We start from the raw sequence: 25,278 nt of genomic DNA on the forward strand, positions 1-25,278 counted from the left end.
TATCGGTCGCACATGTTCTATGAACATAAATAGGCTTCTTGGTCCTATTCAATCTCAAAAAGTTAGTTTCGAAGAACCTTATTGCTTCATCAACGTCGTCTGGTTTTCCATTATAATCAGGAAAATATTTTTTTAGTGGTGACCTTTGTAACTTCTTTTCAAACATATCAATCTTGTTAAGAAAGAGAATAAAAGGGGTATTTGAGAACCATCTCGAGTTACACAAGGAGTCGAAGAGAACTATTGATTCGTGCATTCGATTAACTCTTTCATCTTCGAATAGCATCTGATCATATTCTGATATTGCTAATACAAACAAAACAGCAGTAATATTATCAAAGCAATGAATCCACTTCTTTCTTTCTGACCTTTGGCCACCTGCATCAAGTACCTTAAACCTGAAAGAATTTATGGCGAAAGTTGTTTCAGTGATACCTGTCGTCTTAATACGGCCCATCAATATATCGTAATCACTGCAATGATAGTTAGGATCAGCAAAATTATAAACATTTTCAAAATAATAAGATGCACTAGATTCTAACTGGAATTCGTTCGATCGTTCAAAACATTTTTTAATACCCCCATCCGATTCCCAAAGCTTGTTTATAGCGTCAGCAATTTGTGTCCTTGAAAATGACTGTTGATTTCTAGTTGACCATGATACTTCAGAGAGCCCGTTACTTATTTCTTCTACATTGACGTAGCTATTCTCATAATTTGATGAGCCAGGAAGCGAGTCGTCCAAGAATGAACGGTCAGTAGCTCCTGTACTATTTAGTCTTCTTTTAGTTCGATTTCCTTCACTATATTTAACGACATAGTCACTCAAGAAGTTAGTTCCACCGGCAGCTCCAGTATCAATTTGATCTAATGCGTCAGCACGCAAGACGATTTGCTTATATTGCATTAGCTTATTACCATTTTTATCACATTCAAGAGGAATTCCCAATCGCCTTGCTTGAATAATTAATATTTTCATAGATTGAATAAGATCGACCCATATCACTTGGGAATATTGAATTCTTTCTTGTTGACTAAAGCCTCCTTTGTGAAGTAGTTTCATTTGCTTCAAGACCGTAGATTTACCACTTTCTCCAGCTCCTAATAACAAGAGCTTTATTTCGTTCTTGTCATTTTGTCTATTTAGCTGCAAACTTTGCTCGATTGCATCGTTGATTTTTTTATCTTGTAAAAAAGGATCATTTTCATCTATAGCAGAACTAGCTGTACATCCCATGTTAATTGAAGACACTTATTAACCTAAGACCGATATTAACTACTTGTGCTTATTTAAAATATATATTCGGGTGATAATAGTTTCAGATCCCTCAAGAGTACTGAGCCGCACAAAAGTTGACACATTTTAAAATGATATCATTTTATTGCTAGTATACAAGTTTTCCAAAAGTTTATAAAGTTAGACAGAACCCAAGATAATAAACGGAAATTACTACTATGGCCATCAAAATCGAATGTTTGAGGAAAGAGCCGAGATTCAATTTCTTAAGGCTAATGCATACAATAGGGCTACTTTTAAGCTTAAACTTATCAATTATTGGAAATTTGAACCTAGTTCTCAACTTGATCCGATTGATAACGTTTGTCAACCACGAACCCCTAGGAGCAGATGAGGTATATTTAGAGAATCCAGTATTGTATTTATAACTTTCATCATCCTGGTCTTTAATAAATTTCGAAATTTTCTTTAGGTTCGATGTTTTCTCCTTTTGGGACGCGGAGGCAAAGGAGGGCTCTGTAGCACCGTTGACATAAGGTAATATTGTATAACCGTGATTCGCAGACTGCATAATATCCCAATACCATATCATCAATGACGATATAACAGCTAGGATTACGTAACTAATAATGTTATAGTACGGAGTTTGCGTATAGCATAACTTCGTTTCGTATCTGAAATTATTTCCCAAGTTGTAATCTTCATTATTTTCATTAACAAACGTTAAAATCTGAACACCTGGGTATCGGATTCCCATTGCCATGCTTATAGATTTGACTGCAATTTCTCTAACCCTTTGATCTTCGACCTCCTCATGGGTGATATCACAATAATCGTGATCATCACCCGTGAAAATCAAATCAGGCTTGACTTTTCTAATTATTTCAGTGGATATATCTGGCTCAAGTGCCAGCTTATACTGATAGCCTCCGTGGGTGAAAAATTTAGGATTTTCTCTTAATGGGCCACATTTATACTTTTCGACATCTCTGAATAACGGAACATGTGAAAGCAAAATTCGAGGATTGGTCTTAACAATGGATTCACCAAAATTCAGATCTAAAAATAGCCTAGCATCACGATAAATACCTTCTATCGAGGATGACAACGAAATTGTATCAAGAGTAATAAAATCAACATTATTGATCAGTTTAATTCCATTAGGTTTACCGAAGTTCTTTGCGAATCTTTTTCTCGAAGGTATTTTCACTCCGTCTGCCCAGCCTATGTCATGATTACCTGCCACATTAGTGAAATAATTTTTATTCTTCTTATATTTGAATTTTTTGAATATCCTATTAAATCTTTTGAGTTGGCCCTTATAATATTTTCTACTTGATGATCTCCCATTATCTAAATAGTCACCCAAGAAAAAGATATAATCTGGTTTCAATTGTGACATAAATGCATTGTAGTTCTTTTTCAAGTGAATATCTACTGTATGCTCAGACAACTTTAGTAGAATTTGATTCCTGGATGGATATGTATGGTTATCGATTAACTGTGGATCTGCAATGAAAAGCACATTAGTAGCTCTGGCTTCTGATATTTTATCTTGATCCTGGTCATTTTTGAATTCTTTTTGAGTATCTGAGCTCGCTTCCAACTTTGGCCATTTACAACTCTTAGCTGCGTATTTTGGGAGGAGCCTCTCATTGACGTAGAAAAGTATGAGCCAGCTGAATAAGATTATAAGCAACAAGTGATTCAACGATCGGATGTTAGGTTTGCATATCCGTATCATTTTCAGTTCACGAATTCAGAAGGTTCGTCTTCCTGATAGCAAAAAAAGCAATCGAATTTGTGCCCTTTTTGTAATTTATTCTCTCCAGTCTCAAAAAAGGATATAATAATATATGCAGTCTTTAGGAAAGGTTCCAGATTAGCTCGAAAAAGTGGAGGGAAAATCTGAAATTGGCAGTTCTCCTAATGTTAGAAGAAACATTTAATGTTATTAGATACGAACGCAATATTGCTCCTTGCTTTCCTTGGATTCTTCAAAATAACTGTTGATTGGTTATTGGATAGATCTAAGGATGTACATGAAATTTATCTAACGCAACAGTCAACTGTGGAATCAACAAGGGAGGCAGATGAGACTGCAGTTCACAAAAGCAATAAATTGGATTATTCCAATGGGTTGAGAGTGGGCCTTGACATCAGATATGACCACTATAAGCTCAGAAATGGAAATTTGTGCGATGTTTGGGAAGTCTTGATAAACAGTTTGAAAAAAAATGATGAGAAAACCATTGAAATTTATAAGAAAAAGATTTTGGTTAGTGAATTGAACTTCAAGGTAGAATGTCTTCAACATTATTTTAAATCTAGGGGAATAAAAAAGGTCGGGATCCACATCAAGCATTTCATTAAATCTGAGGCCGTTTTAGTTATTATAATGGCCTGCTTTATTAATCAAACTCTTGTCAACTTATATGATGACATAGACGTAACTGAGGGAGTTGATCTATATTTTGGGGAACTAAAACAAGAAAATAGCCTATCTTTGGATCCGAACGGAAATAGATCGGTGTATGAAATTTTAGAAGAAGGCAAATCTACCACTTTCGAAAACATTTATACCTTCAAAAAAGACAAAGGTGTAGCATTAACCTTAACAAGAAAAATTAACGAAAAGTTTCTGTCTTCAACAAGTTTCACTCAGCTTAATTTGATTAGCGGTCTTGCTTCTTCCATAAAACACTTACCAAATAAGCATTCCATAGATGAGAATGATAGATTATTAATTATACAATCATCCAATGCATCTAACGAAGAGATTTTAAATGAGCTAATCAAAATATTAATGTCATTTACAACAAATTGTGATTTGACAATAGCTGGCTCGATGAAATGGGAAGATGTAAAGTCATATAGTCCCACTGTTTTGTCTCTCTCTGAATCAGAATTTGCCGCAACGTGTTCATTGGATGAGATGAAGAGAACTTTAACGACCATCCAAAAAGTGAAGCACTATATTAAATGTCGTTTCCTTGAAAGAGAAATATTTTCACGGCTTCAAGTTTTTCCCTGTTCGATAAGGTTGATATACTTGCATAAATCAGTCGGCTCGAAATATTTGTTGTCTCTAGCTGAAATTAACGAGTATCGCTCACTATTAAACTCGCGAATCATATTGGAATCAGGTTATTATAGGATAGCAGGCCCATTCATTCTTACAGACTTTTATGATTATAGATTACTACCCATCCAGTACAAAAACATTATGGGATATGGTTGCTTATCGCAGTCTGTTGAAATTAAAGTCATCAATAAGGATAATATTGGCACAGTTTTGATAAGAGGTTATACAATCGGTAAAACAACGATGCAGTTTTCTTCTATGCCGAATGAGAAAAGAACCGAAGGTAATGAATCTAACTGTGGGTATATGCCTCTCAGTGATGTCAAAGGAAAATTTGGTACCGATGGTTGTTTATATATATATAGATAGTGAAAACGAATAGTCATTAGTATTATTTATGTTACAGTAACATATTACCACATATTTACTTTCAATTTCTTGCGTGAGCCAACATCATCATATGCATTGTCCCTAAGATTTTTGCGACTGACAATCATCAGCAGTGAAGGCTGAATGCTTTCCTTCGAACAGCTTAAAAAAACTTTTTTCCCAATTTGATTATTATAATATTTGCCAAAGTCAATCTTAACCGTATCCAAATTTGAGAACTTCAATTGTGTGAGAAATTTCTTCCATTTAGAAAGCTTCGAAATAATAGTCAAATCTCCAGATTCCCAAATGATACTATTCTCACAAATACTTTGCAGCCTGATGAAATCGTAGCCAAATATAACAAGAATATTGCACCAGTTTTCATACTTTAATGCATGCAATGAACAATTATAACCCAATAATTTGAGACACATTGTCTCTGTGTTTCTAAGGGATTGTAAAGTCAATGAGTATTTCGCATCCTTATCATCGCTTTTATATCCACATATCTTAAGCCATGTCTTGAAAGAGTAGTTGCAATCTTGAGAAAATTTTGAAGCAAGAATTACGAGTGCTAAAAATGACTGCTTTGGGCAAGTTGGAAACTCCTCAACAGAGTCCTCACCATACTTGACTTTGATCAATCTTGCTAGGTAAAAGCAACAAATCTGCAAAATATGAATTGAGACCTTTGATCTTCTCAATAACTCAATTATGAAGAATCTAACGTTTGTTCTAGTGAAGTCTGCATCAGGGTATAAAATCTTGAGTAAGTTTATGCAGCTATTAATTAATATTAAATTGAACTGGTTTTTATTCAAATTCGCATTGTAATAATTGAAATCATTAGGATAGATGTGATCGTCTGTAGTCGACGAAGACGTCGACGGAGGCGTTAAGAAGTATTCCAGGGAAGGTGAGAAAACTTCTTTTTGCATCACTTCAGAGACTTCACAATTTTTAGACTCAATCAAAGCATGTTGAGACTTAGGGAAAAGTGACATCATATTCAATTACAAACAACACTTATGACACAGAAAAATTCAAAGATTGTTATGTTTCAGGAGCCCAACACTGATATATGAAATGAAAAAGTTGGCGAACAATGATCTCGTTAGTCACCAACTCAAATATATTGAACGAAATACCTCTAGTTCATCAAAAACAGCTTCTTTTTAATTGAAAATTTTAATTCAAACCCTTTATTCCAAATGAAGCTCGTAATCACACTAATTCCAGTCTAAGTGATACGTAGCTTCCCCTAAATGTGCCAACTTTCTAAAAATTAACTTTATTTCAACGTCTATAATTATCTCTATAGCCACAATTAATGAAATAAATCAGTAAAAAAAAAAAGACAGAAAAACAACCAAATACTCTTGAAGACGAGCTATATGCTGCTTGCTACGTTACCTTATATATAAATATACAAAGCAGTATCTAACTTATCCAAAATACTGTAATTACGTAGTAGTCGCCTTATTTATGTTATCGCGATACAAAGAATATCCGTGTTACTCATCTATAAACCTGCATAATACAATGTGACTCAGATGCGCGTCATTAGTTGTGAGCATGACGAATACTTAAGGTCGACTTAGTGACTCTCGGTCATAATTACTCTGATACTATTAAAGCCGAAGCACTTAAAATTCGAATTTAATCAAACAAGGACATGCTAGCCGCGAGCAAGATTTCCGAATAAGCTATCAATAATGTCTCTAACCTCCTTGTAGCTAGCGATCACGCAATTTTTATCATCGCGACTCACCAAGAGAAACTTTTCATCAATACCAGCATCTAGTTTATTCAAATTTACTAAGACTCTAGAAAGATTAAGAACCGGTTTCCCAAAGTCATCATATTCACAGAAAACAAAGTCTCTGAAAAGTTTCGCAATATGCTTATTGCTGTTATCGTGGACAGGATATTCTGGCCGATCAATTACAAAATTAAGTTTTGCAACAAGCCGAAATAATCTAGCATTTTCTAGCTCCGATGTTAACTGAGATTCCATGTAATCTGTAGAGTCTTCTAAATTGTTTATCAAGTTGAGGAGCCTAGATGCCAAGTAGTGTGCATTAAACTTAGCAAGGTCAAAATCTTCGTCAAAAAGTAGTGACAGAATCGCTTCTACAAGTTCATCGCTAAACTTAATAGAGCCAGATAACTTCAATGCCTTAAGAAGTTCAGTAGGCTCCTGGCTTCTTAAATTATGGGGTAAAGTTAAACTTGCAAGATCCAAAATAAGTTTACCAAATGTTTTGATATCACTCTTTTGTAAGGACTTGGTATAGTTTGTTAGGCCTTCATTTTTAATATGTTCTTCATCCTCTTGATATTTTAATATATCAGTGACACCAACGCTTGCTAATCGAATTCTGTTTTTATTCGTTACAATTATTTTGGTTCCATCCAAGGACGATCTAGCAGCCAAACCTTTTTCATGAATCGCCAGCAAAGCATTCGTAATTTGACAAATATAGGTCCAAAGAAGCTCTTCTGTTATAGGCTCAATTTTCGATAACGTTTTCTTGTGATGGTCAATTAAAGTGTCTGAGTTGGGATAATAATCGTAAGCAACTACTAGAGACAGCGTTCCAAAAGAAACAGTCGTAAAAGCTTCTTGTAATTGGACAATATTAGCGCATTTAATAGTTCTCCATCTTTTAATGGTTTTAAACGGAACATCAGTTGATATTAAAAAGCCATGTTCAAGTTTTCTTAAAGCATAAGGGTTTCCATCTAAGTTAGAAAATACTTTAAAAACTGACGATGGAATGCCCCAAACTTTAGAAAAACGTTCATAGGATTTATCAATTGGAACTAGCGAGTGATATATGTTGATATGTTCTGGCAAATTCGACCTCGCAAGGGTTTGTAATGTTGCTTCATTTTTTTTCTGTAGACTGAGACGTAATTCATTAGGTATAAACATTTCATTCGCATTGGTCACATATGGAGGCACAGGGACAGTTAGGCGCGGAGGAGGAGCCGGTGCATAGAGATGATATTGCAACGAATAAGGTGTCGACTGATTGGAGAAGAACATATCCGATGCCGATGGCATAATAGTAGATGGATTGGCATTTGAAGGGAGATAAGGATTAGGCTGATTCCCTGACAACTGTAATGTTCCGTCTTGTGACGAGTTAATTACGCCAGTAACAGTGCCTCCAATATTGTTTGTATACGTACTAGTAGGAGTAAATGAAGGCGTCGAAGTATTGAATTTCTTCCCTGGGATAAAAGTGGGACTATCATTCACGCTATTGATATCACTGCTATTATTATTATTATTATTATTATCATTGGTATTAGTGCTATTATGAGCAATATGAGTACTATTATTCAAATTCATATTGCTAGCATTACTAATGTTGCTGATACTAGTACTATTATCGCTTCTAAAGTTATCAAGCTCATTCAGAGGTGTACTCACTGAAGAATCAATTGCATTGCCTGATGGAACAAAGACTGGTATTTCTTTTAAATTCGGAGACAAGTTAGAAAACTTGTTAGTTAAATTTTGCACACCTGAAGGTTGAAATGAAGGAGTCTTGGTATTAAATCTTCGCTTGTTATCGCCATTAGATGGTATTGCAGGTTTACCTGAGGACATATTAAAAGTTGATGATTGACCTCCTGTCAGCTTTAAGCCTTGACCACTCACCTGCTGAGCCTGACCCGGATTCTGTCCTTTTTGCCCTGGTCCGGAGTGGTTAAATAGGCATCCCTTATTCTCGTACTTGCAATACCCATAAATTAGTATATTTTTGCAAAGTGTATCTTTAGCACTGTCGACGTTGATATTCATACTCTAAAGTCATTAATCACTCAATTTTTGCTGAAACCATAAAGTATAGTGTATTTGTTGATATATATTTATTAGCTAGTATGGTAATGTTCCTTTTTCCGCAGAAATTTAGTCTCTATACCGGACCATGATTTATTAGAACAGCACATCAAAGATAAGACTAAACACAACGTAGGTGACTGTAAAAAGATCTCTTAAGGACTTTAATTAAACACACATATCTACTGCTGGAATGGGACCCTCTTCGTCTAAACTCTTGGAATCTCTTATGGAGGGCACTAGTTTTGACAAAGACGAGATAGATAGACTTCAAAAGAGATTTTTAAAATTGGATAGAGATGGATCAGGTACTATTGACAAAGGTGAATTCCTAGATATACCGGGCATAGCATCGAACCCTTTGGCCAATAGATTGATGGATGTATTTGACGCTGATGGCAGCGGGACGATAGACTTTCAAGAGTTCATAACAGGCTTGTCAGCATTTAGTGGAAAGACTGCTACTGTTGATAAACTTAAATTCGCTTTCAAAATTTACGACATAGATAGAGATGGGTTTATTGGTAATGGTGAGCTTTTCATCGTCATGAAAATGATGGTGGGCAAAAATTTGCAGGACGAAGAGTTACAGCAAATAGTTGATAAAACTATGATGGAAGCGGATGAAGATGGTGACCAAAAATTGAGTTTTGAGGAATTCAAAAAGGCTGTGAATTCAACGTCGATAGCGAGTGCCTTAACTATCAATCTGTTTTGAAGTTATGAATAAATGCACTGTATTTTTTGCTTTTGCTATGAGTAGGACAGTTGGTAAAGCTCATAAATCTTCATGTAGTTTCGCTTTTTCAAAGCTTCAAAAGCTGCCTTCTTACGGGTATACATATGTTGATTGACTTTAGCTTAACTGTCTATAGGACCCTGTTTTTAAGTATCCAGAATGAATAATCGGTTTTGTGTAATCTAAATGTCGATAAGATAGCTGTATAGTGTAAGACGAGTATTTTAAAGATTACTTTCAGTCTATAGTTCAGTATCACAGAGTCCAACACAGAAACTAAGGAGTTGAATTTAGTAGCTTGATTCGAAAATGGCTAATGGAAGTCTTTTCGAATCGATTAATTTGAACTCTTCTTCCGCCAGAAATGATACAGGTAACACAAATACAAGACAGGCTGATCTACCACTTACAACTTCAGACGAAGATGAACTAGATCCTACTGAATTCTTATCACCAGAATCTCCTAATGTTTCTCCGAAAGTGTCAGTTGCTAAATCAAAACTTGATGATATTCAAAATCGGCCCAATATATTAAACATAGATGAAGCTTCAAGCCCTATATCGAATGAAGATGCTATTTTCCTGAATCCATCTAAATTGGCTTCTAATTCTGTAAGCATAAGAGGTTCCACTTATAGTGATTCAGATATTTCCCAAAGCTTTCAATTGCCGGCGCTTACATTTGAAAGCTCTCCTGGAGCTTTGAGTAAGGCTAGATCTGCAATTGATGAAGCGCTTGGGTTTTTAATAGATCGAATAAAACTTTTATATCGTGAGCTCGCGAGTAACGTACAACTACATAAGGTAGCGCTCACTAATGGTGATGAGAGATTATCAAAAGTTCGAAGTATGATATCCCAAAACTTCGAACAATTAGCCGTCGCTCATCATTCCCTAAACGAACTTTACATGAGAGATATGACAAATACTAGAAAACTTTATTCCGATATTCAGCAATGGGACTTACATAGAAGCAAAATTTTGGAAAAGATTATTAACATAAAGAGCGATAAAAATAGACATGGGGCCAAACTTACGATTCTTTTGGATGAAACCAATGCAATAACACAAGAGATTAGTGAATTGGAAAAAAGACTAGAAATGCTCAAGCTAAGGAAACGACTTATAAATTCTGAAATTGAAGAAACAAGCTCTGTTCTAGAAAGTAGAACCTCTAAATATGTAACATCTTTCAAAGAATTAGAGAGCAATGGAAAAGAATTATTCAAGGATTTTCTTGTACTGAATGGAGTGCCACTGCTCACTGTTGATAATTTTATTAAAAAGGAAAAAATTGACGTCACCTTTGTCAAACATTATAATGAGAGTATGAATTCTTTAGGTTCTATTGACTCTTCTAGATATGGTCCCTTGGGTAAGCGTACCAATCACGAATCTGATGAGTCATTTAAAACACTAGCTGCTGAAAGCAGACTGCAAATTACAGAATCTAAAGCGAATCTTTCTTTTATTGGAATGCAACCTTTTATCCCGCCGGATGAAAAGATACAGCCAACCCCAAATCCTCTGCAGGAAACGTTCAAAGAGAAAAGATCGAATGCTTTTGAAGAGGGTCTTTCACAGGGCTCCAAGCTGGCTAAGGTTATTAAAGAACATATGACTCAATTCATGCATAATATTATTCCGAAGAATGACTCGAATGTAATGGTTAACAAATTTTCAGTAAAAATAGATGATGTTAATAATACTATCAGCCATAAAATTCTGACAGAGCCGATTTTTGAGCTCATAAACAATAGGATACAAGGTTTGAACGCTGCTATTTTAGAATCTTCGAGAAAGGCAGTTATATTCCATAAATTTCAGGTGATATGGAAAGAGGTTGTAGAGGTATTGAAATCTCAAGAACGCACAATATCTAGTCATTTATCGTCTACTTTAATTCAGCAGTTCCCAGATAAATCAGTGATTGATATTTTGAGAGAAACACTAGAACGAATCCATACCACGGTAGCGAAACAATATAAGTTAAATCAAATTCGAGATTTGGATGCATCCTCTAAAAGAGCATACGATACTTTTTTTCATAAAGTACTCCTAGATGAGATTTTGGCTGTGAAAGCAGCAATAATGATGGTCGATAGCTCTGAAGAGTCTTCAGAAATCACCTCTGGCTTCAAAGGGCTAGGATTCACAGCAGACGAGTTACAAAATATTGATAGTAGGTCTGAGGTTCTAAATTCAAAAACCCTTGATTCATTCGTGCCAGCATTTAAATTCCCTCACGTCAAAAAGAAGGCGACTACCTTAACCGAGACAAATAGTGCCAATGTCTTGTCGTCAGGACTATATGCGTCAGATGGTACATCCAACTTATATCCATCCAGCAGCAAGGCAAATGATTTCAAGAATAACTTGATTGCAATGGCGGACCCCAAACAAGTGAAAAAAGAATAAGAAAACTTTCAACAAATGTGTTTAATTAATTGATGCTATGTAATGTTTTGTATATAATTGTATTATGCAGTTATTTTCTTTTTGAATGTTTAACTTTTTGCGGAATGAATATTCCAGAGCTTATTTTTTTGCCTTTTGGCTGCGGCATTATTACACCTGACGATGTGGGTTTGGGGGTATTCGACGTGTTCGCATCTTGTAGAAGTAGTTCTGATTTAGGTGGAGCCATTTTTGAATTTCCGTTCGATTTGGGGTCTTTACTTATGAATTGAAACCCTTCAGTCAATCCTATATCTTCCAGAATAGACAGATTGACGCCAGATTCTTGTTCGTTAGACGAATCTAGTACTTTTTCATGATTCGAGGACAGTGGAGAATACTCGTGATCTGATTTTATTCTCTTCACTGAAGGTTCATCAATCTTGGAAATCCTTTTATAGCGATTATTCTGCGACGAATTTCTTAAAAATCCAGGATATGCTTCTGTAATGGAATTTCTCAACTTGGCATCGTCTAGTAGTTCTTTCCATACAGTGTTTCTCAGTAGCGATTTCGCATTTCCTAATATCCAAAGAGATGTTCTTGCACGAGTAAGAGCAACGTTCATACGACGAATGTCGCTTAAGAATCCAACGTTTCCAGTTTCGCTTGCTCGTACACATGAAATGATAATAATTTCTTTTTCTTGACCTTGAAAACCATCAACGGTATTGAAATCAATTTCTGAGAATATTGAATGACCATACTTTGATTTGAAAACAGATTTGAGAGTTCTGACCTGTTCCTTGTAAGGAGATATAATACCGATATTACCACCAAGATCATGATCCGGAAGGATTGTGTTCAATTTTTCAACGACCTCCAATGCAACTTTAGCCTCGTTTCTATTGAACAACGACCGAGACAATTCGTTTTTCTCGTGCTTACCTACGATGTCAAAAAACATGTAAGGTTGTAAAGGGAATATATCATGCCAGGGTCTAGTATTTTTTTGCAACATACCATCTCCATCCAACAACTTCGATTTGTAAAACTCGCGACTTGGGAAAGAAGATATATCTGGGTGCATACGATACTGAACATTTAAAAGATAACAGCAATCCGGAAAGTTCTTTTGCATTCTTACGAATAAACTCTGTTCGTAATTGTAAGATGCTGCTGCCTGTGATAAGACAGTAGGTGGTAATTGATTAGGGTCGCCAACCAAAATACATTTCTTGCATCCATATCGTAATGGAATTATAGATGACAATTCAACACATTGACATGCCTCATCTATGATAACCTGATCAAATTCAACCATTAAATTGGCTATTACATCGTGGGCTGATCCAGAAAGAGTAGAGCAGAGAACGTTGGCGTTGGCCAAGATTCTTGCCTGGGTATTTTTTCTTTCAATCTCTTTACTTCTAAATGCAATAGACACACGTTCTCTCTGCTCGTCTAGTTTTCTTGCGAGTTCATGCCTCTTCTTGTTAGTTTCTCTTAGTTCAGTTTCGATCTCCGCAATTTTTTCATCTGACAACCCTTCACTCCGAAGCTCACTTTTTAAAGCATCTCTTCTAGAGATACACCTAGAATGCTCTGCCCTTATAGAAGAATCAATTGTAACATCGAGAGCTTTTGTTTGTAGCTGCTTATCGACTAATTCCTCAAGTGTCAAATCTTTAACAGAAGAGTTTATAGCATCGCTTCTACCCAATCTAACAATGTTGGGAAAACATATTCTTCCTGTGTTTGTTTTGACCCCATCTTTCAAACGTAAAACGAGTTCATCAACTGCAGCATTACTCGGTGCACAAACTAGAATTTTGGAACGAGCATCAAAAGATTGTGCAGAGTCTTTTTCTCCACTGATAGTATTAGCCAGAGTCTTGCGAGACAAAGAGTAACCGACTATACCTAATATAGTTTTCGTTTTTCCAGTTCCAGGTGGCCCTTGGATAAGGGAAAAGCCCTCCAGATTGTAAGAGCCAAGAATCGCCTCAACTTGCGACTTATTCATTTCAAACATCTTCATCATGTTAGTAGCGTCAGACTCATTTATTTCTTTTGGCTTATTTGGTTCTCCTCGTAGAATTGCATCTTTGAGGTCATAGTACTCCAAGCCTTTAAGGGACGAGAATTCTCTTTCAACTGTTACCATCAGCATTACACGCATTCCAAAAACAACAGACCTTGGGGTGAGTATCGCCATCATGGAACCCATTGGAAAAACTCTTAAAGTAATATCACAAAAGTCGGCGTTTGCTGACTTTATTTCTCTAATCTTTGCTAAGCATGTAGTTGTACTTTTCCTTTTCAATAAATGTGGAATCTCCTGCTTCGGTGGATGATTATCAAAATAGCCAAGTACTATCAAATCTGAATCACCAAGCTTCACATTATTTAGCTCTGCTTTTTTTACCGAGCCATAAACGTCGAAGAAACCATCAACACTTGCTCGATTACCGATGAGAATCTCGAAAGCTTCTTCCAGTCCCGTTTGTTTAGCTGATTGAATACCTTGCCAACACTCTAGTAAAAGTAATGGTTCAGTAACCCTTATATAATCTTTCGAGTCTGTATATGAGTCTTTTATTACTTTGTAGTCGCCAACACTGCCTTCGGGATAATCCCCATCTAAATGATAGTTCCACTTGAGCACTGTGGTATAAAGTGGTTTTAGATTAACCGTTAATCTTAATCTCATGTAGTCCTCCTTTCGTTTCTGAGTTGCTTTAAAACCATTAGATCTTAAAAGTGGTTTACCATTATAATCAACCTCAATCACCTTCGGCTTAGGCTTTTTTTTGTCAACAAACAAATCGGAAACATCCACATCTTCCTCACCTTCAGAGCTATCAGAATCATCCCTCTTTTTCTTTAGAGAATTGAGGGACCTACCCACTGATACAAGCTTTTTGGTGTTAAACCCAGCGGCACGAGGTGGTGCTGGTGGGGCCATTGAAGGACTATTGTTAGGTTTATTCGGTGTCCTCGACAGTTTGAGTTCTTTTCTGATAGCTTCAAGGCTAGATGATTTGAATTCATGTTTCACAGGCGGTGGTGCGACCGGAGGCGTTGAACTAATAACACCAAATTTATCCAAACCGTGCTGCTTGAAACCTTTATTCGGTGTCACTAAATTTCTATTTGCTGTAGATTTATATTCATTTATCGTCTTTTGATCCTCAACCTTTTTTTCTTTCAGTTTCAGTACTTCTATAGAAATTTGCTCTACCAAATGTTCATCGTATTCTCTGGCTCTTGAGAGCAATAGAATCCTTTGTTGCTCAGATAATCTGTTGTTATACTTTTTTGCTCGAAATCCATATTTCGCTAAAGAACTTATGAAATCCTTGCTAACTGAAAAATTTAAATCATCTGCCAATTCGAAACCTTTTAGGACTAGCTCTACACAAGAGTTCAATAAAGCAGTATCTCCCAACCGAAGCCATACAATCATGTAATTGAAGGTATTCATGAAAATTTTAAACGAAGAATTATATCTTGAAGGGTCATTAATGATAATGTGATATGAATCAAGCAATAGACGGCTTAAATCTAATGTATCTCTCGTAAATTCAATCAATTCTTCTAAATGATAATTTCCTGCCCAAGTTAACGTTTTTTTATAAACCATTGTCAAAAAAGTCCAGCATGAATTCCATAACTCCTCAATTAGACTGTAGTCCAATGAACTAGATGCTTCAACTATTAAAATACCATCGATCGGATCAACCAAAGAGTTGATTACATCCATCAATATTCTCAAGCATTTTGGACATGGTTCAAACGCCGCAAGAGAAGTAAGCATATGAAGGTTTGAATTAATCGAAATCACCGTAGCATCAAGATAATCCTTTAAAAGTGCCTTGAGGGCCTCCAAGCGCCCTCCAACCCCAACATCAAAAACCTCATACAATACACTCAGAGCAGCTTGGTTAATAGGAGGAGATAGTAAACAGGACCAGAATGCAGTCAGGGATTTAAAGTCACAGAATATGGCTTTCAAAAGTTCAGGATCATTCAAGCTTAGTTTCTCGAGAAAACTTGAAATCGAATTGCATACTGATAGAGTGTTCAAACTATGTTTCCTTCGTGCCTCTATAAATAATTTGTCCATGTCTGTCACCTTTGTAGTTGAGAAGCTTATAGCACAACAGACATATTCAAAGGACTGAAGAATTGCTTTTACTAAATTGCCGTTAGTAAAAACTGAGCTCTTAAGTACATTGTTCCAAGTTTCAGGGAAATTTTCAAATGTTATGGGAAGTTTATTCTCTAATATGACAGCAGAATTGTGAGCAAGAAATAAAATGTCGTAGCTAAGTGATTTCACGATTAAATTCAATGCTTTTCTAGGATCAAACAGGCTCGTAAAACTCCTTTGACTAAGACCAATAATTGTAGTGGAATGCTTATCGATAGCTGCTCTTCCATCCCTTCTACTAAGTAAAGAAATAGAATACTTTTGATCCTTGAAACTCAGAGCTTCTCCATCTAAATTAATACAATAAGACATTAATTTGCATGCCAAATTATACATATCATCCGCGCGCACATCGGAACTAGAAGAGCTGGAGGCCCTCACTATCTCAGTACCTTTATCAAAGAGATAAGTCCCCAAGCGAACAGTTGCAACTTGTTGCTGGGAACCAGACAAAGAACTAGTTAAAAGTAACATCCAAGATAAAGTATCCTCGAAACAAACGGTATTTTCGCCCTGTCGCTCGAGAGGTAAGCTCGAAAAATATTTTGATAAATAAGGATTTGGTAGAATTGTGTCCAAAACGTTCATGTAATTATAGGGCGTAGTATAATTCCAAAATTCACTCTTAAATCTCTCAAGGAAAGTTCCTAAAGTTTTTATGAGAAGAGGCAATGGTTCATTCAAGTAGGCCATAATATTGTTCAAAAAAACACGAACTATGGAATAGAATCTTATATCCATAAACTTACTCATAACTTCTATGTCCTTGGGCTCGTTGAGTTTTTCCAAAAAAGCTTCATTTTCGATCAATTCAAACACGGATAGAAATATTTCCCAAAACTTAAGACAAAACTCAATTGAGTAGAATTTTGCATCTTGAATTCTATATAAATGGATACTGAATTCATCGACCACAGTTTGATCAAAACTCTTACAGTTGTATATCACGCCATTTTCCTTCAATGTCTTTATCCAATTTTTTGCCAAATTTGACTCCTCTGAGGTTCCTTCAAAAGCTAGATATATTGTGCCGGGAAGAAGGTTTAAAGGGGTGGGAAGATTACCGATCGACGTCAATTTCTTGACAGCTTTCGTGAAAGTATGTTTGAGAGCCTCGTTTTCTCTTAAAACTATTGGACCCATTAAACACTCCGTAATTGCATGGGCAAATCTTATATCTATCTCATGAGAAGCATCGTTATCCAAAGAATTCAAATGTTCAGTAATAATGGATAGTAATCTCCGAGATTCCCATCTAATAATAACACTCAAAAATTGGTTTACCTGTCTGTATGGAATTTGTCTGATTAAAGCAAAGCTCTCCTTGATTTTAGATTTACTTAGATTAAAGCAGCGTATACAATTTTCGCATTCATCGAAACTTGATGACATCTGTGTCTTTACTTTTTGTAGTACATCGTTATCAGGAAATGAAAAAAGTATTAGTGCATGTGTTGCCATAGGGAACATATATCTATCACAGAACCAATGACGTTCTTTACAGTTTTGGAATAAATAAGCAAGGCACTTTTTTAGGACTTTTTCTTGAAGCTCGTTGTTCCTTCCATCTTTATGTGATTGCTCTATCGATTGTACTAGTTCACCATATTCCTCTGGTTCCACGTTTTTATCTAAGGACATTTACTACGGTGGATTATTATACAGCAGCCTAAGAGTTTTGGAAACTAAAAGTAACGAAAAAAAATCGAGAACTTTTAATCCTAATGGACTACTTAAAGAACAAATATATTTCCTTAGATCATAAGAAAATAGCTGACGCGCCAAAAAAATTGAGAAAAAAAAAGATCTGATATCTACATCAGGTGACTTCAAAAGATAAAAATTCCATGATATCTATAATAATGTAATATCTATGCCTAGTCGATTAGAGATTTCAGTCCAGTCTTCGCCAGTGATCCAGCAGTGCTTCATAATTTCTAGAGCCTTGGGAGCATTGACATGACTTATTTCTGACAACATGAGAAATCTGTGGAGGAAAAACTCTCGTAAAACGGGATCAAGAGTTTCACAACCAGCACAGAATAGTCCAAATATAAAGCATACTTCCATGGGAGACTTAGGTTCAACATAGAGTCTCATTATTTCTGCGATATCACTCGCAATCTTTTGAACCTCCTCAGAGCCCCTAGGCAATCGAAGAACACGTCTGTAAATATTCATTAAGCCCATATAGCAATACAATTTATTGGAGTAGTATAACATACTATCTTCTTTGTTTAAAGCACGATAATTATTGGAGTAAGAAGCTCTTAGATTGCTGTCAGAAGCGCTCTCGCTATCCAGTTGGTCATTAATTTCTCCTCTCCTTATTGCTCGATAGAGCTCATCAATTACTTCCAGTGCCTTCAATCTTATACTGTCGGGCAAAGACTGATGAGAAATCTTATTGTCCTTCAAAAAATTGTTTGTCTTTCTAATCAAAAGTGCAATCTGTGTGAATTGGGGAAGTAGCTTGGCATCGAACCCTAAGAAATAGTCTACACTTCCTTTAGACCGTTGATTATTATTCGAGCTCAAATCACTAAGCTTGGTTAAGAATGCTCCTTCTGCATACTGAGACTCATCCTGTACCGCAAGATAGTAATTAGATCCTTTAGTTGCTGATATTGCACCCATAACGTCAATATATACGAACCATCTTATCAAGAAAAAGGTTATGTCACTCTCAATTCCAATGGAATCAGTGTTGTTATCGTCTAGTTCATGTGAACTGCTAGATCGGATCCTTTGAGAGCTCATGCTTGAATTGGACTTTCTTGCTCTCAAAATTTGCCTTGCTCCCAAATTGTGAACTCTATGACTTTCAATATTTCTGCAATTGAAAACTTCGTAACAAGAAAGAAGTAGAACGGTGGCTAAAGTTCCATCTGAGGTAGACTCTTTTTTGTCTTTCAACTGCTTAAGTAACTCATTACAAGATCGAGAAAGTAATTGATTTATGATAGCGTGAGGAATTTCTTCTCCAGTAATCACTGCCCTCATGTTTGATGAAAAGGCCAAAAGCGTAGTTAAAATTGAGGGATAGCTCATCGCCATTTGCGGTAATATAACTTTGAATGGGTTATCCTTATATAAATGAGATGGGGCGGGAACTAGACAGTTCGAAGCAACATTTACCCAAAAATGCATCAAACCACGATAATAAGGAACGTGAAGTAACATTTCCGGCAAAGGCGTGAGCAGAGGTGGTATGGTACGAAACATATCTTCTGGTGAAAGGTTTTCAAAGCCGTAACCTTGAGATCGAGGGGAGACACTTTCGTGCTGATTAACAAGGATTCCGCTTCCCTCATCCTCATCTTCGTCATCATCTTCAAGGCTAATTCGATCATTAGCTTGCAGTAACATTCGCTGAGCATCTGGAGCTCTCAATCTCATGAAAATGTCATTGTTAAAAGAATCTATCAGTTGAAGATTTTCGTGAGCTTCAATTTTAGCAATGTCCTCAGAATAATTATCCATACTATCTCTATCGAAATTTTCTAAAAGTTCAACCGTGCCGGGAGAAAACTCATCTGGTTTCAGAAGCGGTTTCACATCACTAAGAACATTGCCATTTATAGAGAACGGACGATCACTTGGGCGACCACTTGGGTTAGTCGTCAGATTCTCAATTGAACTCGTCGCATTTCCTGTAAGCACGAACTTATTAAAAATTTCAGAGTTTTGTAAAAAAAAGTGATTTGCTCCCATTGATACCTTGTCCAATGCACTATTCAAGTTTTGGATTCCGTCAATAACATCCGGATATTCGTGATGAAGTTTTTTGTCTAACATGTTCGTCGGGTCGATTGTGGTACCCAGAGAGTATTTCCTGCTATTTACTTCTGAAGGAGAAAGTCTTTCAGAGCTCCCTTCTATGTGGCTACCGTTCCCGCTGGTGCTCGGAGAATAATAATCTAATGTGCTGCTCAAGTCAGAATTCGAGAAAGTAGTTAAAGGAGTTTCAAGTTGAGGAGATTCCAGGTTCGAAGGATTGTAGTGATGTATTCTCAAATGATCATCATGGCCAGCCTGGGTGAATAGCCTTTTCTTAGGATTCAAGTTTCCAAGATTTGCATTTTGAACAAACTTCGCAGGTTTTCTTATTTTATTTTCCGTAGTGATATGCCCATTAGGCTTTTTACTATCCATCCCATGATTAGAACTGTTTTTAGATTTCTTCTTTTTAATATCTGGTGTGTTTTTGGTCCCATTCGAAAAATTTATTGCTGAATAGTTTACATTCTTCTCATTGGCATTTTTGTAATTTCTTCCTCCCCAAGTTAGCTTTAGCGAGTAATCACAATCAGCTTTAGTTTTCACACAATAAGTGCATTTCGGTTTCTTTTCATCACACTTAATTTTCAATCTCTTACAATTATGGCACCCATTTCTAGAGCGTTTAATTGTACCTTTTGGTTTCTTTGGTTTTTTGGAGTCGTTATCATTATTTGTTCCACTAAACTGCTTTGAATTCAGTTGATGCGAATCTTTGGATTCTTTTTTGACTTCAACCATTTTTAGGAATGTTACATATCCATAAATGGTATAAGATGATCAAGCCTTTATAATAGAATATTAATGACTTGATAGTGAGACTTAAGATATCAAAATATTATATGCCGTATTTTCGAAAATATTTAAAGTCGATCTAAACTAGAGGGGGGTACTACTCTAAAGGTTTTTGTGTTCTTTGTTGTAATTATCAAGAAGTCCACCTTCTTTGCGTTCACTGTCCTTCTCCACATATTTCTTTCCGAGTACGGCACAGAGAAATGTTTCATACATTTTATAAAGATAACCTGCTAGGACGACTAAGCCTCCAATTAAAGTAGCTAGTTTTGCAATGAACTGTAAGAATGGGATTCTTCTTTCTGCTATTACAAGCTTAATAGGCTCGAAATCATACCGGAAATAAATTCCAGGAATCCCCTCAGGTTTTCCTTTATCGTCGATATTATATACATTGTGCAATTCAGTCAAAGAGTACTGATTTGTATCCACATCGATGCCAAGCTTCTCGTAGAGCGTTGGGACAATCCGAGAGTGGTAGTGATAAGATTGCATTTTTTGGTCGGTAAGCTTACCGGTGAAGTCCAAGGGATTATTTATGTATGGGTAAAAGTCTCCGTAAGAAAATTCTGATAATACATGAGAAAAGTTTAACTTTTCAAAAGGAACCTGGTGTATATCTCGGTAGCCAAATCCCTTTCCTGTAATTCTAAATTCTCCGCTCACTTGGTTAACTGGAATCGATCCAAAAATATGGCACGCTGGTGCATTTTCGTTTAAAGAAAGACCAACTGAGGAAAACTCTGCCCTTAATGTCTCTTGCATTATCTCATCTAAGTCTGGAGTATCATGTGCATCATTGACATTGTTTATTTGAAACATCGGAGGAACGAAAAAATTAACACCTCGAAAGTTCAAAAGTTCATTCGCTAAAAATCTGTCACTGGTAACGTCTTCTACATTTGTATGAACATATTCACATGGCATAGCAATTAGCATATCCATATTTATGCTTAAGTCAGTTCTTACTTCATCATCTACTATAAATTGGTGATCGACATATCCTCCAAGATACCCACCAACCTGGACCCATACTATTAATAAACCACAAAATATCGTTATCAACGTTGACAATCCACCTCTAGATGATCTGACTGTATGCTGGGCATCAACTTTAGGGAACGCATCAAAAGTCCGCACTCGGGTAGCGAATGAGTCCATGAGCTTATGATGTGTTTTGAATCAGTGTTGAGAATTGATGAAATTTAGAGTTCGCGAACTATTTTTAAGAGTATTCTGAGGACTACTACACGAATATTATCTTTCAAGATTTAACATCATATATCATCATTTTACGTATTAAGCCTAAAAGAAAATATACAAAATGAACCATATGGCTGCTGCTTTCAATATATCAGTTATGAGATCATCTCTTAGGTTCTTTTGCAGCTCTGGAATATCTATAGCATTCCCTGCTTAACCTTCTTCTTCTAAACTCATACACAGTATCGTTACTCTTAACATAATCCAAGTCGTCATAAATCCAACCATCACTTTCATTTTCATAAACTCTTAAAGAAGAATTCATGTCTAAGAGCCTTTGATGTAAAAAAATTTTTGGTTGGAAGTCTATTTTCCATTTATTAGCATAAGCAAAGTCAAATCTCCAATCTGACGGGGGGAGAATTTTGGAGAGATGATCTACTCCCTTAGGGCGCTTTCCACTGCATCTTATATGGTCTTTTGGGTCGTAGATGCTATTAGAAAAACAGAAGAGGGTCCAACTGCTATTAAGAATACTTTTCAGTTCTATCTCGAAAACTTCAACAAATCTGATCTCTGGAGGATCATCAATAATTATATCTCTTCTATCAAACCTTTTTTCTTCCTTCTTTAATTTATCTTCCACTACTTCAAGCTTACCTTTTTTCTTGCCTTTCCTAGTCTTGCTAAATCCAACCAAGTACTTTTTACTCTTTGGATGGCATAAAGTTATTCCTACCCACCCAGATTGAATAAAGATCAATCTCCAGGGCACGTAGTAGCCCACTAATAGAATTGCAGAGGTTGCCAAAATAAGACCATAGAAAATGAAAGTTGAGAGTCTTTCGTCTTTGAAGCCAGCTGTATCGTACCAAAATTTGTCTGCTGCGTCTAAGCTGCTGAGCACATCAGTCGTGAGATTCTGTAAGTCTCTCATGTTCATCGCAAGTGTCATTTGGGACTTCACATATTTGCTTCTATCCTTCTTTTGACTGGACTCTGCATTGTCGGAGTTTGAAATCGAAGAAGCTGACGCAGGTGGTTGTGTGAATGCAGAAGTTGATCCGTCAGATGACCTTGAATTCAAGGGTCTGAGAGATTCTGTATCTGAGTCTCTATCATAGTCATCGTTAAGTATGTCACTAATGATGCTTTGATCGGGTGATTCATTTAAAAAGCTCAAAAGAGACTGTCCCCTTCTTTTAACTTTTATTAGTTCAGGATTCTTCATCGGATGCCTATGTAAGTACCCAGGAATCAATACTCCAAAAAGTAAAAATAATAATGGATATGCTAACACCAAATGTGGCCATAAGCATACTGAAGTGTACAATACCAAGAACGATAACGTTTTTGTTGGCTTTCTCCACGTCAAAATATGAATGAGGCCATATTGAACTACAAAAAATTCACTCATACGACTGCTTAGTTTTTTGAAGTTAGATGCAAGAATTTTGATTGATAAATTCGGCTTCTTAGTCCTATCAGGATCACGTATCCTTTTCTCTAATAAGTCTTTCTCGGGACCATCATCTGTGATTGCATGCTTTAATAACTTCTCCATAAACCTGTCCATGAAATGATGGGACTTGTTTTCATCTGGGATAGAATTTGAAAATTCATCTAATTCTTTTTCATCCATAATGCCGATAAAGTTTTCTTCAGGTGATCTTTTGTTAACTCTTTCTAATCCAAGACCTATTATCGACGCTGCTGTACCTGCAGCTATACCCCTACTTTCTCCTATATGGTTTTCAGCTATTCCACTCGTATATTCATATATATGAGATAACGCCTTTGATGCTCTAGCACGATATTTTGAATCTGGATTGTTTCTTTCAGTCATTAGTTTAAAAAAAAGATAAATTTCCTAATTTTCATAACGATATGTGGGGATGCGAAAAATTCAATGGTATATTTTCTTTTTAAATATTGCACTGAGTTGCTAATATTACGTAACTATATTATAGCTTGTTTAAGTTTTGGACATTAGTGCTCTAGTGCCTTATGCAATGTGAGAAAGATAGAAGCTCATAGCTATTATTTAAAGAAATTGACAGTTTTAATAGTGAAATCAAGATCCGAGGTTCATAGCAAGGTGAAGAAGAATCAGTTAACCTTATTTAAATAGTATTAGCAAATTTATCACTACTAGGTAATCCAAAATAAGCTCTCAAACAATAATCCAGTGAACGATGCGATAATCCGATATCAGCTATTTTAAATAAAGTCTTCGCCTACATTGATTTCGAATCCATATGCTGGTAAAAGGTTTATTATCGTAAACTATTTAAAACAAATAATAGTTAAAGCATATATGAGAGTCAAAGTTCATCAAAATAACTTCAGATATTCCGTGAACATTATAATGATGGGAAGTTTTGATCATTGATGACTGGTTTCGACTTTGAAGAAGTTTTGGTACCTCTTTTAGCGCCAAAATTTCCTCTCTTAGCACCTCTAGCACCACCTCTTGTAGAACTGCCTCTTCTTGGCTCAAATGGCTTCTCATCAGCAAATACTGCCTCAACATCTAAAAACTTTTTCTCTTTTGGTGCCTTTGCCTTTGCCTTTTTAGAAGCGGTTGATTCAAAATAAGGTTCCTGCTCTTTAACAAGTTGCTCAGAGGTAGACCATTTCTTTTCTTGACCCTCGTTGGCTTGTCTCGTTTTCTTAGAGCCATCTAAGACTTGCTGCTTTACTTGTAACTCTGCAAAATAATCCTGTAATGATTTCTTTTCAGCTCCTGATTCTGCATTCTCTTGATTTTCTTCTTCTAACTCTTCAGCCGCATCATTTGCACCTTCAATCTCGGCGTCAGCTTCAGTATCAGCATTCCCCCAACCCTGTTTGATTTTCTTTTTAGAGTCAGTCTTGTTGGATCTAGAGTGACGATCAAATGGCTTCTTGTAGTGTTTTGAGTTAGTATTTGGTGGACTTGGGACATCCTTGTTATCTAACTTAGTCTTAATAGCACCCTCATTACCAGTTGGTTTGCCTTTCTTTTTAGATCTAGCAGGATCAGCAGAAGGAGGAGGAACATCTGCTTTCTTTGATGAGGTTCCCTTCTTCACGACCTCCCTGACGGGTAAGTTTGGAGTTTGGTCATCCTCAACATCATTACCCAACAAGTGGAATAAGTTCTGTACAAATAAAGTCAGTATTATATTCGAATTATATTTTCTGTGGACCCATTAAAATAAATCATCATCGTAGAATTTTCCAACACAATTGCACATCCGCAAACCATTGATACTTGTATAATGACAATGCAATTGTTCAAAAGACGTAGTTCAATCGCAGCAACCTTAAACTTAAATACTGCAATGCTTTAATTCAATTGGCTGCTAATCTCACGACACGATTATTCTGGACAATACTTACCTTATTTTCAAAAGACATTATGTATTTTGAAAACGAATCAGACTGCGCAAGTTATATGATCTTGTTTCTATTGATTAATATTATCACCTGTGGTTTAAAGGAAGCTGAAAATTTTGCTGATCGTCCAACAACGAGAACAATTTTGTGTAAGATCGTACTTGTGAAGTCTCGTGAGCAAAATGGCGTAATTTTCAGCACTAACTAGAGATATACT

At 36.1% G+C, this 25,278-nt stretch overlaps 13 protein-coding genes across 13 annotated transcripts in view; 4 read left to right on the forward strand and 9 right to left on the reverse strand.

The window, feature by feature from the left end:
* Positions 1-1,237, reverse strand: part of CAG1 (guanine nucleotide-binding protein subunit alpha) — a gene marked incomplete at both ends in the record, with an annotated part of 1,359 nt that extends 122 nt beyond the window's left edge. The window contains one exon of the mRNA XM_062955696.1: positions 1-1,237. This exon is cut by the window's left edge and continues 122 nt beyond it. Within this exon, the coding sequence (XP_062812273.1) occupies positions 1-1,237 (1,237 nt within the window).
* A 172-nt stretch (positions 1,238-1,409) lies between these two features.
* PRCAT00005612001 (uncharacterized protein) lies at positions 1,410-2,981 on the reverse strand (the record flags this gene model as incomplete). Its single annotated transcript, XM_062955697.1, has 1 exon — positions 1,410-2,981. One exon carries the CDS (start codon positions 2,979-2,981, stop codon positions 1,410-1,412), a length of 1,572 nt encoding a protein of 523 aa, XP_062812274.1.
* A 204-nt stretch (positions 2,982-3,185) lies between these two features.
* Positions 3,186-4,691, forward strand: PRCAT00005613001 (uncharacterized protein; the record flags this gene model as incomplete). The annotated part of the gene is made up of 1 exon (XM_062955698.1): positions 3,186-4,691. The coding sequence occupies one exon, from the start codon at positions 3,186-3,188 to the stop codon at positions 4,689-4,691; it is 1,506 nt and encodes a 501-aa protein (XP_062812275.1).
* Positions 4,692-4,735: 44 nt separating this feature from the next.
* PCL5 (Pcl5p) lies at positions 4,736-5,701 on the reverse strand (the record flags this gene model as incomplete). The annotated part of the gene is made up of 1 exon (XM_062955700.1): positions 4,736-5,701. The coding sequence occupies one exon, from the start codon at positions 5,699-5,701 to the stop codon at positions 4,736-4,738; it is 966 nt and encodes a 321-aa protein (XP_062812276.1).
* Positions 5,702-6,372: 671 nt separating this feature from the next.
* On the reverse strand, positions 6,373-8,511 carry PAN3 (Pan3p; the record flags this gene model as incomplete). Its single annotated transcript, XM_062955701.1, has 1 exon — positions 6,373-8,511. The coding sequence occupies one exon, from the start codon at positions 8,509-8,511 to the stop codon at positions 6,373-6,375; it is 2,139 nt and encodes a 712-aa protein (XP_062812277.1).
* A 232-nt stretch (positions 8,512-8,743) lies between these two features.
* CNB1 (calcineurin regulatory subunit B) lies at positions 8,744-9,268 on the forward strand (the record flags this gene model as incomplete). The annotated part of the gene is made up of 1 exon (XM_062955702.1): positions 8,744-9,268. The coding sequence occupies one exon, from the start codon at positions 8,744-8,746 to the stop codon at positions 9,266-9,268; it is 525 nt and encodes a 174-aa protein (XP_062812278.1).
* Positions 9,269-9,598: 330 nt separating this feature from the next.
* PRCAT00005617001 (uncharacterized protein) lies at positions 9,599-11,707 on the forward strand (the record flags this gene model as incomplete). Its single annotated transcript, XM_062955703.1, has 1 exon — positions 9,599-11,707. One exon carries the CDS (start codon positions 9,599-9,601, stop codon positions 11,705-11,707), a length of 2,109 nt encoding a protein of 702 aa, XP_062812279.1.
* Positions 11,708-11,777: 70 nt separating this feature from the next.
* SEN1 (putative DNA/RNA helicase) lies at positions 11,778-17,543 on the reverse strand (the record flags this gene model as incomplete). Its single annotated transcript, XM_062955704.1, has 1 exon — positions 11,778-17,543. The coding sequence occupies one exon, from the start codon at positions 17,541-17,543 to the stop codon at positions 11,778-11,780; it is 5,766 nt and encodes a 1,921-aa protein (XP_062812280.1).
* A 213-nt stretch (positions 17,544-17,756) lies between these two features.
* ZCF32 (Zcf32p) lies at positions 17,757-20,423 on the reverse strand (the record flags this gene model as incomplete). Its single annotated transcript, XM_062955705.1, has 1 exon — positions 17,757-20,423. The coding sequence occupies one exon, from the start codon at positions 20,421-20,423 to the stop codon at positions 17,757-17,759; it is 2,667 nt and encodes an 888-aa protein (XP_062812281.1).
* A 156-nt stretch (positions 20,424-20,579) lies between these two features.
* Positions 20,580-21,638, reverse strand: PRCAT00005620001 (uncharacterized protein; the record flags this gene model as incomplete). Its single annotated transcript, XM_062955706.1, has 1 exon — positions 20,580-21,638. One exon carries the CDS (start codon positions 21,636-21,638, stop codon positions 20,580-20,582), a length of 1,059 nt encoding a protein of 352 aa, XP_062812282.1.
* Positions 21,639-21,843: 205 nt separating this feature from the next.
* PRCAT00005621001 (uncharacterized protein) lies at positions 21,844-23,526 on the reverse strand (the record flags this gene model as incomplete). The annotated part of the gene is made up of 1 exon (XM_062955707.1): positions 21,844-23,526. One exon carries the CDS (start codon positions 23,524-23,526, stop codon positions 21,844-21,846), a length of 1,683 nt encoding a protein of 560 aa, XP_062812283.1.
* A 517-nt stretch (positions 23,527-24,043) lies between these two features.
* Positions 24,044-25,082, reverse strand: PRCAT00005622001 (uncharacterized protein; the record flags this gene model as incomplete). The annotated part of the gene is made up of 2 exons (XM_062955708.1): positions 24,044-24,823; positions 25,065-25,082. 2 exons carry the CDS (start codon positions 25,080-25,082, stop codon positions 24,044-24,046), a joined length of 798 nt encoding a protein of 265 aa, XP_062812284.1.
* Position 25,083: 1 nt separating this feature from the next.
* PRCAT00005623001 (uncharacterized protein) lies at positions 25,084-25,269 on the forward strand (the record flags this gene model as incomplete). The annotated part of the gene is made up of 1 exon (XM_062955709.1): positions 25,084-25,269. One exon carries the CDS (start codon positions 25,084-25,086, stop codon positions 25,267-25,269), a length of 186 nt encoding a protein of 61 aa, XP_062812285.1.
* Between the last annotated feature and the right edge of the window lie 9 nt (positions 25,270-25,278).

This window comes from Priceomyces carsonii (genome assembly GCF_900007245.1).
Source record: "Priceomyces carsonii strain CBS4050 genome assembly, scaffold: Debaryomyces_carsonii_scaffold_6, whole genome shotgun sequence".
Classification (NCBI taxonomy): domain Eukaryota; kingdom Fungi; phylum Ascomycota; class Pichiomycetes; order Serinales; family Debaryomycetaceae; genus Priceomyces; species Priceomyces carsonii.